The 16697-nt window shown below is 41.9% G+C and overlaps 1 protein-coding gene across 2 annotated transcripts; it reads right to left on the minus strand.

The window, feature by feature from the left end:
• Positions 1-428: 428 nt before the first annotated feature.
• Positions 429-16214, minus strand: sdr42e2 (short chain dehydrogenase/reductase family 42E, member 2). Of its 2 annotated transcripts, XM_061750521.1 has the most exons (15): positions 16033-16214; positions 12431-12515; positions 11368-11419; positions 9738-9946; positions 8491-8863; positions 6804-6899; positions 6462-6519; positions 6252-6370; positions 6101-6176; positions 5282-5364; positions 4337-4474; positions 3457-3522; positions 2985-3048; positions 2832-2905; positions 429-1360 (listed from the first exon to the last, which is right to left on the minus strand). In XM_061750521.1, the coding sequence occupies exons 5-15, from the start codon at positions 8854-8856 to the stop codon at positions 1100-1102; spliced, it is 1401 nt and encodes a 466-aa protein (XP_061606505.1). In that variant the 5' UTR covers positions 8857-8863; positions 9738-9946; positions 11368-11419; positions 12431-12515; positions 16033-16214; the 3' UTR covers positions 429-1099. The 2 variants fall into 2 exon arrangements, with proteins under 2 accessions (XP_061606505.1, XP_061606506.1); XM_061750522.1 differs by lacking the exons at positions 9738-9946; positions 11368-11419; positions 12431-12515; positions 16033-16214 and having other exon boundaries at positions 8491-8962.
• Positions 16215-16697: the final 483 nt, after the last annotated feature.

Below are 16697 nucleotides of genomic sequence, written 5' to 3' on the forward strand. Positions count from 1 at the left end.
AAAAAACCCCAAAAAAAGGCATCTATACCTGCTAACGTTAACAATCTTCCAACATCCCTGTTCACCTCAAATTGAATTTGCTGATCAGTGGCTCCCTTTTTTTTGATGAGATGACAAACAAAAAACAGTTTCGAAACAAATCCTCCCCATCAAATGGCTCCATATATACGGTCCCGTATATGTATATGTTCATATATCAAAATTTCAATGGAGCCACCTGATCAGACATTTTTGCAGTACAATAGCGCCCTCTTTTCTTTATTGCTCGTGAATGGAAACTAGGGGGCGAAGCTGTTGCACAGTTAGATTCATATTCATTTAATACTTTTTGCACGTCCACGTTGCACCTTCGTCACAGGGAAAAGCAAACAAACAAACAAACAAAAAACATTTGAAGACTGGGTGCATTCGCCGGATAATAAAATAATACAAAGATAGTGAGTTTTGATTGACAATTTGTACCTTTACGGAAAAGTTTTATTGTCAGTGTAATACCACTACGTGATTTATTAGGTATTTCTCAGTGATAAATTTATGAAATTAATAAAAAATCTAAAATAAAATGAGCGTCACTGATAGTGTAGTGGTACACTCGTCAGTGCTTCAAGCTGTGAAGAAAATTGACATTAAATTGGAATGAAATGAACACTTTAAAAAACAAAAGTAAATACAAACAATACATTTTAATCATTTAAATGAAATTAAAACGCACATTTTGAATTCAATTTATGGTATTGTATTTACTTACATTACATTTGTTAATTGTTGTTATTATTATTTTTTTAATGTTATGCAGTGAAGAAAATGTATACATTCAATTTAAAGGAAATTCAATTTCAAAATACATTTAAAGATCAACTTAAAGCTTTAGTCTAAATAAAATTAAAATAGAAATGAAATAAAAACTCAAATAAATAAGTAAGAATTCGCAATTTTGAAAAAATGAAAAGTAAAAATCCAAATTATAAAAGAAAATCATCTTTTCTAAGGCACAATGGAAGCTCACATTAGACGGCGGCCACTGCTGACATATTTGATTGTGTGTACACGAGTTAACGTGAGGCGAGCATACTTGAGAAACATTGTACGATGTTGGTGTTCAGCCAGCGAGGCTCTTACACGGCATGCAGCTCAACATGACGAGCAGCATTCCCAACGCCGTCAGCAGCTTCATCAGCAGCACCGCGCGGGGTCCGTGCGGCCGGGGGGCCCAGCGGACCAGAGGCGAACCCGAGCGGGCCTGTCGGGATTTCAGGTACTGCTCCACGGAGTCCGCCAGGCTGTAGGATTTGGGACGGTAGCCCAACTCTCTGCGGGCCTTGTCTATCTTGAAGGTGTGGCTTACTGCTATGTTCCTCACCTGTGCACAACACCAACACACACTCCAAGTCATGTGTACAATCGCATCAGACTTCATTTTCCCCACCGCAGGCAGCGGCTGATGTTTTATTCACGGGGCGCATCATCGATCGCGGCCGTCCGACAACGAGCTTTGGTTTCGGCCTCATCACGCATTCATGAGGAGGACCTTTCGGGCCGTGACTGAGCCTCTTTAAGATGGACGCCGGGCCTCCTTCCTGCTTCCCCGATCCCCTCGGTGGGGTGACTGCAAAGCTTATTCTAATTATAATAGCTTGATGTTTTAAAGCGTCCAAAAAGTGTGGAAAGTCTCTCCGCGTGGATTTTTCTCGATATAACCCCAGACATGACACGGGGGAAACATTTGTGGTCAAAAAAAAAAATCGGAATGACGCACGCTGTGGCGGTTCCTGGGGACTTAATCCACCTCTGAAGACCACGGCTAACATGTATGTCACAATTAGAAAACATCTGCGGTCTGGAGTTCACAATCAATATTTATCTCATACGAATGACAAAACATTTGAATAAAACACATCATACTCACCAGAGATGCTAATTATGAAATGTATTAACTTGTACAGATCGCCAGAGATGCGTTTTGCTAGTGGAAGTCGGCCGAGACGGGTTTTGCTCAGACCAACCAATCAGAGGACAGAGAATGCTGACGTCATCGAGGGCCAGCTGAAGAATCTCAAATCTGATTGGTTCAAGAAAGAGTCTGATTGCCAATACCCTTGAAGTTACACCAACCAGCACTTCTGATCGCGAAGGCCCTGGGCAAATTACATTGCCATGGCAACGTTTCGAGGCTGGCCAAAAACAATCTACTGGAAGCAGAGCAGCCAAGAGAAATGCGACAAAATGAAGAGAATCGACTGACAGGAACACATGAATACGATTTCGTGGAACGGATATCAAAAAAATAAGGTTGTCAATGAAGCTCGCCGCTTCTGATTGCGTTTAGGCCAGCGGAGAAGAACTTGCTGGCTTCAATAATTCTCGGTAAAAATGATTCTTTGGCAACGATCGGCTTTGTAGCTCACCCGCCGCAACAACAACAGATTCAATCATATATCACTTTTCATGTTTGTCAACACTTCCGGGAGGCACAAAAGCCAGCACGAGTTGTCTTTGAGTCATTTAGAAAAACTAAATGGCTAGTCTGCGTGTCATGGTGAAAAGGTCGCGACCTCTACATCACGATTTCTTGAGAAGTTGCGCTGGATCGGCTCACGGAACAGTCGGGCACGCAACCGCGGCTGCTACGTGGCCTCAATTGAACGAAATTGAACTGAAACGAAGATTCGACATAATTCAGGCAGACGAGGGCAGAGGCCCGCTCGGAAAATAGGAGATTATATAAATGTTCGTAATGAATCGGTTGGTGAGTGTATTTGCATATTCGGCTACCATTTTATGTTCATTTAAATACTGAGAATGGAAAAGGCGAGAAAAATCGAGAAAATTACTTCACTTCTGGTGAACAGGAGCGGCACCTCCATCGCCGGTCTCAGGAATATGTGCAAGTATTCCACCAGAATGGCTGCGAGAAGAATGAGCGTGGTACGAAACCACGCACTTAAGAAGAACGCTCAATGTGTGGAACGTTAGCGATGCGCTACCTGCTGAATAGACGAGAGAAACTGGCAGGTTTATCAACGGCCTGCTGTAGCCCAATCTCTCAAACTGCAACAAAAACAAGAAAGCATACATCGTCAATGTAGTTCAATTAAACATTTCAAATAATAAACAAAACCCCAAAACTGCTCACAATTTTAAAGACAAGTCTGAGAGTCCTTCGGTTTCTGTTATCGTCAAAAGTGTGTTCTCCGGCTGTGCTTTTGGTGGGGATTTTGGATTTTCCACAACAGGTTATTTTTAGCTCGGCCAAGAGAATATTGCAAATCTGGTGGCGACTGGTTTTCCCTTGTGGTTCAATAATCACAGCAGGACTCAAAACCGGCTGCCACACTCGAAGAGTACAAAATACAATCATGACGGAGTTACCGATTGGCGGACGTTTCAAAAAGAAACTTCAATAAAAAGGCCAATTTGTGAACCGTACGAGACACCGGAAAACGTTTTTGAACTTACTAGAGGTGTCAACCACTCAAAGAGGTTCACTGAAAGTCCGTCGTTGATGAAGTAAGCCTGTCCGCTCTACGAAAAAGACAACAGACGCCCGTTAAGACGGCATTTGGACATCATTAAGTTGACAAGAAAAACAAGATGCAAAACAAGATACAGTCGGGCTGGGCGATTATGGAAAAAGTAAGGATCGCGATTCATTTCACTGAGATTGAAATCACAATTAAAAAAAACACGATTATTCATTGATTTCGAAATTTTGAATTCATGTAACTCAACTTTAAATATCATTTAATAGAACAACCAGAAAAGAAGTTAGTAGCAAGTAAAATAATAATATTTACAAAAAAAATAGAAATACAAAAATAATAAATACAGCCATGGCTAAAAACATTGTTTGTCTATTATATGTATTTGTTACCCAAAAATCCTTCTGTGGATATTCTGGTGTTTAGCTAATAAAAGTAATGTTGGCTAACCTCGTTGACCTAAAACAGGAAAATATGATGCGATACGATAACGCGTGATATTAGGCAAAACAATAATATCATATATAACATAACAGAAGTTAAGATGTGGCATGATACGTTAAGATATTTTGCACTGCGATACAATAACACGTGGAACAATACGATAAAATAAGAAACGAGTGCAATACCATACAATTCAGATGCGATGCGATAAAATATGAGCCGGTACGATATGATAACTTGACGCTCCACTAAATGATATGATACAGTAGCATAACAAGCTACAATAACATTAGTTAGAATGCAGTCCAATGTGACACCAGACGATGTGACGCAATACGATGCGATAACGCACGACGACGTGAAGCGCGATGCGGTGTGATGCCGAGCGTTCGCAAGTGTGCGTACACACTTACAGCGACGCAGCTCCGCTTGGCGGTGAGGGCGTCCGCGGCCAGCGTGTGGGCCAGAACCAGGTTGTCCACGTGGACCCAGTTCATCCTGGCCCGCCGATCGCCGAAACGGAAACTGAACAAGCGACGCTCCACGTTCACCTGACAAACCACAAAGATTGCTCAATCGGATATTCCCCAAAACTGCCCACGTAAAAACCATTACGCCACGTGGAAGCGATTTTATTGCATTTTGCGGAAGGTGAACACTGAACCCGCCTGAGTCTGCGCGAGCGACCGGGTGAGAGCAGCGGCCGACAACAGGCCTTAGCGCCTGTTCGCATAACATCACTTCGAAGAAACGAGAGAAGACTCTCCAAATAAGAGCCAAAGCATGCTCGCTTCGAGCTGTTTATTTGCCCCGCCCAGTTCAAGTTTACCGTAAAACTGACGCATAAGACAAAAGAGAATCAAACATTGTATATTTAAGCAACAAAACGTTCAACCAAACCATATAATTGTGTCCCACGAAAGCCCACAAGCTTAATGCTCACATAGAATGTGAAAAGCCAAAGACAGGCTGACAGAAATGAGCGTAAAAGTTTAAGTATTTCTAAAACGTCAAACAACTGCTACTTTTACACCCACGGAGCAGCAACACATACCGACTGTAAAAACCCATTAATCCAAAATGATTGCTTAGAGAATATGGTGATATAGTGGGGGAACACAAAACAGCATTCAAAACGGAAAGGCCAGCTTGTATCAAATGAAAGTCAAGTGAAATTCATTTTTCAAAAACTCGACTGACAACAAAGACCGCATGCATTCCGACTGCCCCGCAGAGGAAGCACGGGAAGAAAGGCGGAGTGTCACCGGAGAGCGACATTAATAATGCAAACTCGACCGGCGGTAACGCAGACGTGGTGCGTATTGCTGTGTGTGTGTGTGTGTGTGTGTGTTCCTCACCATCACTCTGTGTAGGTGTCTGCGCTCTTCGGGGCCGTAGATGCCGCAAGGCCGCAAGACGCAGGTCCTCAGCAGACCGCCGCCTACACAGCGCACAACACAAAGCACGGACGGGAGGGCTTTTGTTTCAGCCGTTCCGTTTTCACGCTGCTTCCGCATATTATGGTATAGTCCTGTCCTCAAATGGGACTTGTTTGCTTTCTCTCAAAATTCGACACACAACAGCAGGGAAGCTTCAGGACAAATGTCTGCAAATGTCCTCGAGGGGCCAAGACACAGCTCAGACTGGAATCTGATCTCTGGAAAGATTTCAAAATGCCCGTGTTCCAGCGTTCCCCATCCAACTTGATGGAGCCAAAATGATGTGATGTTTTTTGGAATTAGCCAATACCCTGCTATATTTGCCGTTTGGCATTCGGTAGTTGTTCGAACTATCAACTTTTCCGGCATGTGAGTGGGACTGGTTGTTTGTTTGTTTGCGCCCTGCGATCGGCTGGCAACCGGTTCAGGGTGTACCCCGCCTCTTGCCCGATGATAGCTGGGATGGGCTCCAGCACTCCCGCGACCCTTGTGAGGAGAAGCCGCTCAGAAAATAATGGAGCAATCTGTCACGTTTAACATTTTAGCTTTGATTCAATGATTACATTGGATTCAAGCGAATGAAATGACATCAACTGAATGAAAATCAATTCAATCAAACTCAATTTTACGAAAATATGTTGGTCTAGCGGTTAGCAAGTGTGACCCAATAGTTCATACATTTCGATTCATCCAAGACTGTAACTTGTCCGTCGGTGTGAAAACCGTGGCGTTGCATACCTTTGAGGGCGCACCCGTTGGCAGAAAGGACCATCTGCTCCGCTATGGCTTTCGTCCTGGAGTAGTGATCAATGTGCTGAAACATCCAAGAACCCATTTGATACACCTACGTTTTTTTTTTTTGACTTGAGTCACATGAGAGCCAACTGACCCTGTCGGGGGGCACGCGGGGGACCGAGGCCTCGTCGCCATCCTCAATGGGCTCCCCCGCGAATACTGCATTGGTGGTGCTGGTGTACACCAGCCGGGGGATGCTCCTTTCTTTGCACGCTAAAAAAAAAAAAGATAAATAAATAAAAATAAGAACGTCATCAAACTGTAAAGTATCATCGCCATGTTGCTTGGTTGACTGCGTGCTCACCATTTATGACGTTCGTGGTCCCACCCACGTTGACGGACTCCACCTGCTCTTTCCTCAGCTGGGAACAAAGAGGATGACAAATATTCGTAGTGGTTGTTTTAAATATGCCATTTACAATTGTACAGTTTTATGTTCAGTTTGACAGTAAATTGCAACTTGGAGTGGTAATAAACAGCTCGAAGACTCTTTTTTTTGACAAATGATTTACTATCTGCCAAAGTGATCCTTATTGTGAAGCAAGTTGAGTTCTCTGACACTATTGAGAAGTTGTATCTAGAATTTTTGCCCCAAAGTCAAAGCAAAAAAAAATTGGAAGGATGATGACGATGATGAAACATTCACCTGTTCCGGGCCGGACATGCCGTAAGATGCGGAATGGAACACGCAGTCGACCCCCTCGCATACGTGGAAGAGAGACGAATAATCCCGGATGTCGCTCTGCCAGAACAAGAGAAGTCAGAACCGACCTTGAGGTGATTTATGTTTGCATGTTGTCGGCACTGAGGAAATTTGGCCAAACTCCAAATGTGCTTAAACTTCAAGTGTGTTGGAGTGTTCAGCATGAAACAGAAATTGCACAAGTGCATTTTGATGTTTTTTTTTATTTTTTTTTGGGTTGGCTTTTTGTTAGTGTATTTTGTAAAAAAAAAAAAAAAAAAAAAAAGCATGACAAAAAGCCAAAGGTTACCTTCCAGAGCCTTCCGTAACGTTTTCAAAGTACACCGGTGCCTTCCGTGACCAAGCTCTAATCATCTTTCGGCAAAAATCGGCACTCTAAAGTATTTTTAAATCAAAACATTTGATAATAGAATAGAATGAGAGAAATAGAATGTAAATAAACAGTTGGTGCGTCATGAGTTCATGCATTCATCGTGCGGCTCCTTCTGGTGTGTGCGCTTCAGCCACTAGTGGGCAGCATAATACATGAATACGTATTACACGAACAAGACGGTCACAATTGCTCAGTAACCTGCAGTAATAGCAGTCATTTTACGCAGAGGATAAAGAATACATGCCTGTGAGTATTGTTATAATGTCTGTCTAAAGGAGTTGCTACACAGTTTGTGTTCAAATATTGGTTACTTAACGGATTATAACAGCACAACATCGATGCTAGTTTTGTTAGACAGTGCCTATGGCAATTTTGCATTGTGTTAGCATCAACCTGGCGGACTTTTGCCACACAAAGTTACGTGTTGCTTGGTTAAATACACAACATTCTTTTTCTTTTATGTTTAGCGTTCCAGTAAAATAGAACTTGGAGTGGCAATAACAAAATTTATTCACTTTCAAATGATTTCCCATTGGGAACATTTGTTGAAAATGTGTTCAACTTCGGCCGTTCCATTTTACTGCTAATTGAAAAGGTAAAACAAGTGTAGGTGAAGTGGCAAAGTGCACATGGACTGCCTGTGGGGAGGATTATAATTAAGTTAATAGCATCATGAGGTGGGCAGGTGAAACCCGAATCGCGTCCTCCGACCTCTGTGGCCCGACAGCAGCCGCCTACGCGTCTCTTTCCAGCGGACGGCTGGCGACGTCTCGACGCGAGGGGCCCCGCAAGCGGCTCCATGTGCGCGTGTGTGAACAGGGAGCTGCGTGCGCAAACACCAGACGCCATCTTCTTGCTCGTTAAAGAAGCCGAATGAAAAGGAAACTTGGTCTCATGTTACTCAGTGTCGTTGATCAGCTGTGGAGTTTCAAGGCTTTGTACCGCGCTAGTTTAAAAAAAAAAAATAATAATAATAATCATAATTTTTTTTTTTTTTTTTAAACTATCAACAATGGGCTAGGCATATGGCTGAAGTACGAGGTAGTTCTTTTCCCTCGTCTGTGTTCTGCGTAACCCTAATAACTGCCCCATGACATTACACAATTGCCCTGGGACTTGCTTAATAACATCTTTTTATGGCCACTTTTGAACAGTCAAGAACAAAATTGGCAAGCTTTTGTGGGCCACATAAAATGATGCAGCAGAGCGCATGTGGCCCGCGGGCCTTGAGTTTGACACCGGCGGTACATAGTGTACCTGATAGAAGAGCGCTCCATCAGGAATGTCCCAAGAAGGCTCGCTCCTGTCCAGGAGGATCACAGACATGCCCCGGGCAGCCAGCGCCCTCCCCAGCCTGAAGCCGAAGTACCCCCCACCTCCGGTCACCAGCACCGTGCCGCCAGAGGAGCCCCGACGGCCCGCTTTCGGGGCCCCGCGGGACGCCGCCTCTCCGTTCGGCCGCCGGCGGAGGGCGGGGGGCGCCCGGTCGCCCCGGGACGTGTGGGTGCGAGGGGGCCGCACGCTGGCCCGCAGGCGGCAAAGGGAGACGCCGTGGCGGGGAAGCTGCTTCACCTGGCAGAGGGAGCCTCCACTCTCGCTCATGTTGGGAGCACACAGCTCCATGGACGCCCTGGACGCAAATCAGTCCATCGGGCCTTCAGTTGACGGTCCCATCTCACTTGTCCCGCAGCGGGAAAAACTATTTCATCTCGCGCCATGGACCGTACCGAAATGTGACGAATATGTTTAGCACGTCGTACCATTTTTCAACTGGATTACACAAAAATCATCACTACAGAAAGAAAACAAAAAGAGATATGAGGGAAATACTACTGAAAAGTACTGTCGTGTTGTCATTTCATTTATTATTCATCAAAGTGATTTTTTCTTACCATATTTTTCAAAAATGTTAGTACAGTATTAGACGTTTGTTTATTAATGATCATTTCTTTTTATGTTTTTCATATATTTGTTTATTTTATAAGATTAGATCAGGTATCCTTTCGCAATCCTGAGTGGGGAGATTCTAAAACACTGTATATTTAATATCACATCATTACAAAGATACTATCATTACCATATTGTATTTCGAATGACTATATAATTTTTGTTCCCATTATTTATTATATTTTTTCCTGAAACTTCTGTTACTTTGTTGAGCTATGTCAGTGGGGTAAAACTATTATAATGATGATGATTATTATTATTATTATTATATAATAGAAATGACAAAGATACAGAATAGTTAAACAGATAAGCAATATAAAAAAATAATTACTAGGATCTCAGCTGCAAATAACGGGCATAATTCATCGACATCCACTGAATTACAATAAAAATGTACATAAATAAACAGAGAATTTATCATTATTATGTTGCTAATACATAATACAAAATGCAGCTATTCTATTATTCAGTACAGCAAATTGATGGAAAATGCTGACTGAACAATAAATAAATAAATGAATAAAACACAAGCAAATGATTTGGATGAATGAACTTACGTATTGGTTATGGCCGTGGTCCGGTGGCGTCCACGCTACACAACATGCCGGCCAAGCGGCAGTCTGGTGCCGGCACCTGGCTCACCTGTCGGGCACACACCTGCACACGCTGCTACCGTAATGCATGACAGCAGCGGGCAAGCTCTTTCTTTGTGGGTCCGAGTTCCTTCTGGTCAGACAAACTTTGGAGCTTTTGGAGCACCTGGAAACTGGTAGAAACCTCAAATCACTCACACGCTGCATCACATTAGCACACAGTAATCGGAACGAAATCATGAGGTGAGATCTACACATTTCAATTCATCGCAAATGTCAAATTGGTTCCACTGTCCGAGTCATTTACAAGTTGTTGCAATGGCTGCCACATCAATTGATATGTTCAAAATCATCCGTTCCACTGACCGTTTTTTTGACTTCACTGAATACATTCAAATTCAACACACATGGCCATGTTCGTTTGTGTCAAAACTGAAACTGGCGCCATGTAAAAAGAAAAGGAAATTACATTTAAAATTGAACTGAATCATTCATATTGATTTGCCAACTTAATATTGTTAAATTGTTTGTTTCAAAACACTGTAGAACATGGAACATATAAAATAAAACGCTGCAATGTAAAATAGGTATTGTTATTTCTAGTTATTTTGAAATGATTAATAATCTGTTCCTCTCATGTTGTATGTACTCTTGGTGATTATATAAAAAAAGATTTATTCATGTTGCAATTATTAATTATTTGTCATTCTCCAATTGCTGAGTGAGGGCAACGTAATGTGTAACCTCCCCCCCCCCAAAAAAGAAATACAACAAAATACACAATTATACTGTAAATGTTTTTAATCAATGAAAGTATTTATTGTGTAATTACTCCCAGGTGTCAATCTCATATTGCTATTAATAATAGTCAATACAATATTGAACAATAAAAACAGCTACAAGCACAATATGAAATGTGTTTTTAAACTCCTACATCCCTGCAAGTGCCAGTCAGAAGTGATTTCATCCTTGCAAAGGCAGAACTCGTGATCCAGTTCTCGGGTTGGATCTGTGCAGGTGCACCTAATGTTGCGGACGTGGACTTTACATGACGTCACCTGCTGCAAAATCTCGGCGTAAAATGCATCCGAGGCGCTCTCCCGAACTGACAACGAGCTGACTTTGGAGAGGCCCGAAAAGGTCAAACTGTTAAATGATGTAAAGGTGACGCGGCAGCAGCGCGACGCTCTTCCTGCGCGCTTTGCTGTCCGTGACCGTGTCACCGGAGCCGTCATCTTTCATTTAGGACAACCGACAACCCGATAACCTCACTTGACTCTGGACCTCGGAAAGCAGGAGAAAGCACTCCAGTGAGCCCATGATCCAAAGCATACCACATCATCTATGTACAGTAGCTACCTACTGTATACAACAGTTCCTATCTTCCGACCCATCCATCCAATTATCTACGATCTCGCCATCTATCTCTCTCTGTTTGACAAATCACTACGTGCAGTTCTTCTCTCGTTTGCCTCAGCTCTCGGTGATGGATAGATGAGTGGATGTTGGTGTGGTGTGTGTGCGCGAGTGACACTCCCGATAAATGATGCCCTGCACTCTCCTCAGTCAATCGGTGCCGTGGCAAAGATGTCACCTTTTCTAACTCGCAGTGTCAGCAAAGATGGAGGAAGGCGGTCGAGGAGATGCTGCGCCGTTGTCCACAGGTCACATAGAAGAAAACAACACACAATCAAATGTGTTTAGACAAAGAAAAGTTCCTCGGATTGCACTCAACAGTGTGCTATTCCTAGCTGCAGGGGGCGCCAGATAACAACAACGTCCACGAGGCTGCCTGCAGTCTAATCACATCCATTACAGCGGGTCCTCGGTTTACGACGCGAGCTCCATTCCTACGATGGCAACGAACGGTAAATCGAATTCTCACGTCAGTCTGAACGCGCCGTAGTCCAAGCATTTAAAAAATAGAATAAAATATGCATACATATTTCAACAATATGCATCATACTCACCAGAGATGCTGATAATTAAATGTATTCGCTACAAACGTATTTTGCTTGTTGAAGTTGAGTGTCTGACTGTTTTTCTCTGACCAACCAATCAGAGGACAGAAAGATGCTGATGTCATCGAGGGCCAGTCCGCTGGCCCCGTGAGGACAAATTTAAAATCGGATTGCTCAAAGAAACGGTCCAATTGCTCATATTGTTCAAGTTCCATGGGTCAGCACTACTGATTCTGAAGGCCCTGGGCAGATGACATTGACATGGCAACACACTGAGGCTGAAATCTGATTGGACAAAAACAATCATTTCAGAAAGCAAGGTAAATGTATCTCAGTGCTTCCGAGTAAAAGTTAGGAACATAAGAAATGCCTATAAATTGAAAAAATAGGTTACAGTGACCCAAGAACAAATGAATGAACTTTGCATGATTTCCAATGGGAAATGATTTTTAAAATTTTGTTTAACTGCAACAACTTTTTTTCCTTCAATGGTGTAAATTGATTTCTATTCTCAAAATCAACATTCAGTGTGGATTCGTGGAAAGTCCCAGCGGCGATGTCAAGAGGGACTGATAGCGGAGAGGGCGGCTGAAGGAGAAACAGTGACGGACGGATCAAGTGCCAAGAAAAGCTGTCAAAAATAAAATTAATTTTAAAAAAAAACAGGCGCTCTGCATGCAGCTCACCCGCACACACCTTGAATGACAAGGACTCAGCTCCAGATGGGCAGAAAGAACGTTTCTGGTGGTGCCACTGATATCATCTCACTTTTTCCTCAAAACTGTCAGGAAGTAGAAAGATTTCATCAGCAATTTTAGTATCTCTCAAAGAGAACAAGTCAATATAAAATGCAGTTTGAAGATGATGATGACGCCAAAGCCACATCTAATATAAAATATTAAACAGACAACAGACAAAAAGTGCTTTGCCAGCAAGTCGTCCAGGTCCTGCAGTGATAAGCAGCCCCAGACCAACGCACTGTGACCACCATGTTTGACTTTTGGCATGTTCTTTTATTAAACGGTGTGTTATTCTTACACCAGATGTACATCTTCCAAAAAGCTAAACATTTGTGTATTTGTCAGCTTGCTAGCTCGTCATGTCATTGGTGGAGAAACTTGGCGTGGGAGTGGGTTGCATGTAAATTAGCCCCACGGTTACATAACAGTGTGGCTTGATCACAGACACGTTTTCAGAAATAGGCATAAAAGATTTACTCGGTTGTTTCATTACATACTTGATGGGTGGTCAGGGACTCCAACTATTTGTATACCAGCAATAAAAAGTCAATTTTCCACAATATACCCCCCTTTAAGTGTTTCGAAAGCTCGTAAGTGGAGCAATTACACCACCGCTTCAGATTTGAAGCATGGCTCTGTTTATCAACTGCTTTCAATTGAACAAAAATGGAAGAACGAGTGTGCTGACTGGTGTATTTTAGGTTCCGATGACTAATTGAAGTGGATTAGTCATTTCATTTCATGCCCATTTCAGGCGAGAAGGGAGACAGAAGGGCACTCTGAAGAGGATTTCCAGCTAAATCAATTAGCTGAAATGTATATTTCTCCCCCGTGATGAAGTACAACCCCAATTCCAATGAAGTTGGGGCGTTGTGTTAAACATCAATAAAAACAGAATACAATGATTTGCAAATCATATTCAACCTATATGTAATTGAATACACTACAAAGGCAAGATATTTAATGTTCAAACTGATAAACTTGATTGTTTTTAGCAAAGAATCATTAACTTGGAATTTTATGACTGAAAGACGTTCCAAAAAAGCTGGGACAGGGTCATGTTTACCACTGGGTTACATCCCCTTTTCTTTCAAAAACATTCAATAAACGTTTGGGAACTGAGGACACTAATTGTTGGAGCTTTGGAGGTGGAAGTCTTTCCCATTCTTGCTCGATGTACAGCTTCAGCCGTTCAACAGTCCGGGGTCTCCGTTGTCGTATTTGACGCTTCATAATGCGCCACACGTTTTCAATGAGAGACAGTTCTGGACTGCAGGCAGGCCAGTCTAGTACCCGCACTCTTTTACTACGAAGCCACTCTGTTGTAACACATGCAGAATGTGGTTTGGCATTGTCTTGCTGAAATAAGCAGGGGCGTCCATGAAAAAGACGTTGCTTGGATGGCAGCGTATGTTTCTCCAAAACCTGTATGTACCTTTCAGCATTAATGGTGCCTTCACAGATGTGTGAGTTACCCATGCTATTGGCACTAACACAGACCCATACCATCAAAGATGCTGGCTTTGGAACTTTGCGTCCATAACAGTTCGGATGGTTCTTTTCCTCTTTGGGCCTTAGAACACGACGTCCACAATTTCCAAAACCAATTTGAAATGCGGACTCGTCGGACCACAGAACACTTTTCCACTTAGCGTCGGTCCATCTTAGATGAGCTCGGGCCCAGAGAAGCCGGCGGCGTTTCTGGGTGTTGTTGATAAATGGCTTTTGCTTTGCATAGTAGAGTTTTACGTTGCACTTACGGATGTACAGCCGACCTGTATTTACTGACATTGGTTTTCTGAAGTGTTTCTGAGCCCATGCGGTGATATCCTTTACGCATTGATGTCAGTTTTTGACGCAGTGCCGCCTGAGGGATCGACGGTCACGGGCATTCAATGTTGTCTTTTGGCCTCGCCGCTTACATGCAGTGATTTCTCCAGATTCTCTGAACCTTTTGATGATATTATGGACCGGAGATGATGAAATCCCTAAGTTCCTTGCAATTGTACGTTGAGGAACATTGTCCTTAAACTGTTTCTAACGCACTTGTTCACAAAGAGGTGAACAAGTGCGCCCCATCTTTGCTTGTGAATGACTGAGCAATTCAGGGAAGCGCCTTTTCTACCCAATCATGGCACCCACCTGTTCCCAATTCGCTTGTTCACCTGTGGGATGTTCCAAACAGGTGTTTGATGAGCATTCGTCAACTTTCTCAGTCATTTTTGCCACCTGTCCCAGCTTTTTTGGAACATGTTGCAGCCATAAAATTCCAAGTTAATGATGATTTGTGAAAAACAATAAAGTTTGTCAGTTTGAGCATTACATATCTTGTCTTTGTCGTGTCTTCCATTAAATATAGGTTGAACATGCTTTGCAAATCATTGTATTCTGATGTTATTTATGTTTCACACAACTTCACAACTTCACTGGAATTGGGGTTGCACAACGGTGATGGGATGAGGCCCATGCTAGAGTTTCACAAGGGGAATGAAATGTAATAGAAGCTCCTAAACACATTACAACCATTCTGGTGGGCCGCATGGTGTCAAATGAGAAATGGAACATATTGTGACATAGGAAAGGACCTATATGGGTTGCCGTTCGTAAAGCAGCAAACGCTTAAAGTAACATCGTTTTGTCACATTTAGCTTAAAACAAAGTTTTGAAAACATTTTGTGAAATTCTTGAGTCACTTTGTTTGCAGATTCACAATATTTGTCAACTTAGAGATACAGTACATTAAATAGTTATATCTACAGTAAATATTAAATGTTGCACCTCAATGGTAAATTGCAAATCTAAATGTTAAATCTCAATTTAAATGTCAAATATAAATGTTAGATCTAAATGTTAAATATGTTTACTTTTAATTTAAATGTTGTTTAATTTAAATGCTGAATCTAAATCCAAATTTGAAATTGAAATGTTAAATATAAATTGTAAATTGAAATGCTCAATCTAAATCTAAATGTTACATCTATAACTAAATCTAAATGTTAAATTTCAATCAAAAATTTAAATATAGATATAAAACCTAAATACTAAATCTAAATTTCCAATCTAAACATCAAATCTCAGTCTGAATGTTAAATCTAAATATAGGTGGAGAGTCTAAATGTTAAATCTAAGTATAAAGGTTCAATTTAAAATTTAAATCTCAATCAAAATGCTAAATCTCAATTTGAATGTTAAATATAAATGCGAAATGTAAACGGTAAATCTGAATTTAAAAAATGTAAACTCTGAAATCATAATGGCAAACGACTGGCATGAAAGTGAACAAAGTTTTTGCTAAAAACATTGTTTCAAGTACTTTACAGTGTGCAATGTTGACCATGAGTTCGTTAAAAAGTACACGCCCATTGGCAAAAGGGGTGTAGTTTTACTTGGAGTTGGATCTACTAACCTCTATTTATACTTGTTTGACAGTGAAGAATGTTACAACACGACATAAAACAATGTCTGTAGTGTTAACAAAGGTATTATGGGAAATTATTATGGGAAATTATTCACATTATGGGAAATTATTCAATATTGATTCCGCAGGTGTAGGTATACCTGATGCCTTGTCCGTTTTTGTGTTCGGCAATAACAAAAAAAAACTGAAGCCCAGTGTGGTTACGTAAAACAAACAAAGATGGAAAATAGGCGACAAAGTGTTGCTGATAGCGATGAGTCAGAACGTGATGCAACCTCTGGGTGTCATTCACTCCCCACACCCTGCTGTGAATGACAGATGTGTCATGTGGGCAGCAGACAAAACAAAGTACTCAGACGTGCAGACGATCAAACTGGCAGCAGGCTTGTGGGTGTCGTGCAATGACGGCGTAGAAATGATCTTCAGCTCACCTTTAAAAGAAAAAAAAAATGGAAGGAGGATTTCACAGAATCATCTTGGCTACGGATGACTGGCAGCTCGCCAGGAGTATGCACCGAACGGAATGAAAGAAAACACAATGTATGAAAGGACGCAAGGAGCTCTTATACAAACAAACAGAACCGTTGACTAACGGTTCCAATACCTTGACAGTCGAAAAAGGTTCTGGATCTGAACCTCGGCTCAGGCCCGCCTGTGGGAAGTTTCCAATTTCAGAAAGATTTATGTTACGTTTTGTCCATAGGTGTGAAAAGAACCACCGGAATAGTTGTAAAGGACTTTAATAAAGACTTAATCTCAACTGTGACTGACCAATTCAAAGCCAGGATACAGAGCAGTCAACTTT

Source organism: Phyllopteryx taeniolatus, chromosome 16 (genome assembly GCF_024500385.1).
Source record: "Phyllopteryx taeniolatus isolate TA_2022b chromosome 16, UOR_Ptae_1.2, whole genome shotgun sequence".
Classification (NCBI taxonomy): Eukaryota; Metazoa; Chordata; class Actinopteri; order Syngnathiformes; family Syngnathidae; genus Phyllopteryx; species Phyllopteryx taeniolatus.

Bases quoted from the DNA above. Each gene is read 5' to 3' on its own strand.
- sdr42e2 (XM_061750521.1), bottom strand. From the start codon at position 8,856: ATGGAGCTGTGTGCTCCCAACATGAGCGAGAGTGGAGGCTCCCTCTGC. The intron at 6,900-8,490 runs GTACACTATGTA...TTGTTCTGGCAG, and splicing joins ATGGAGCGCTCTTCTATCAG to AGCGACATCCGGGATTATTC. The intron at 4,475-5,281 runs GTGAGGAACACA...GTGGTTTGTCAG, and splicing joins GACACCTACACAGAGTGATG to GTGAACGTGGAGCGTCGCTT.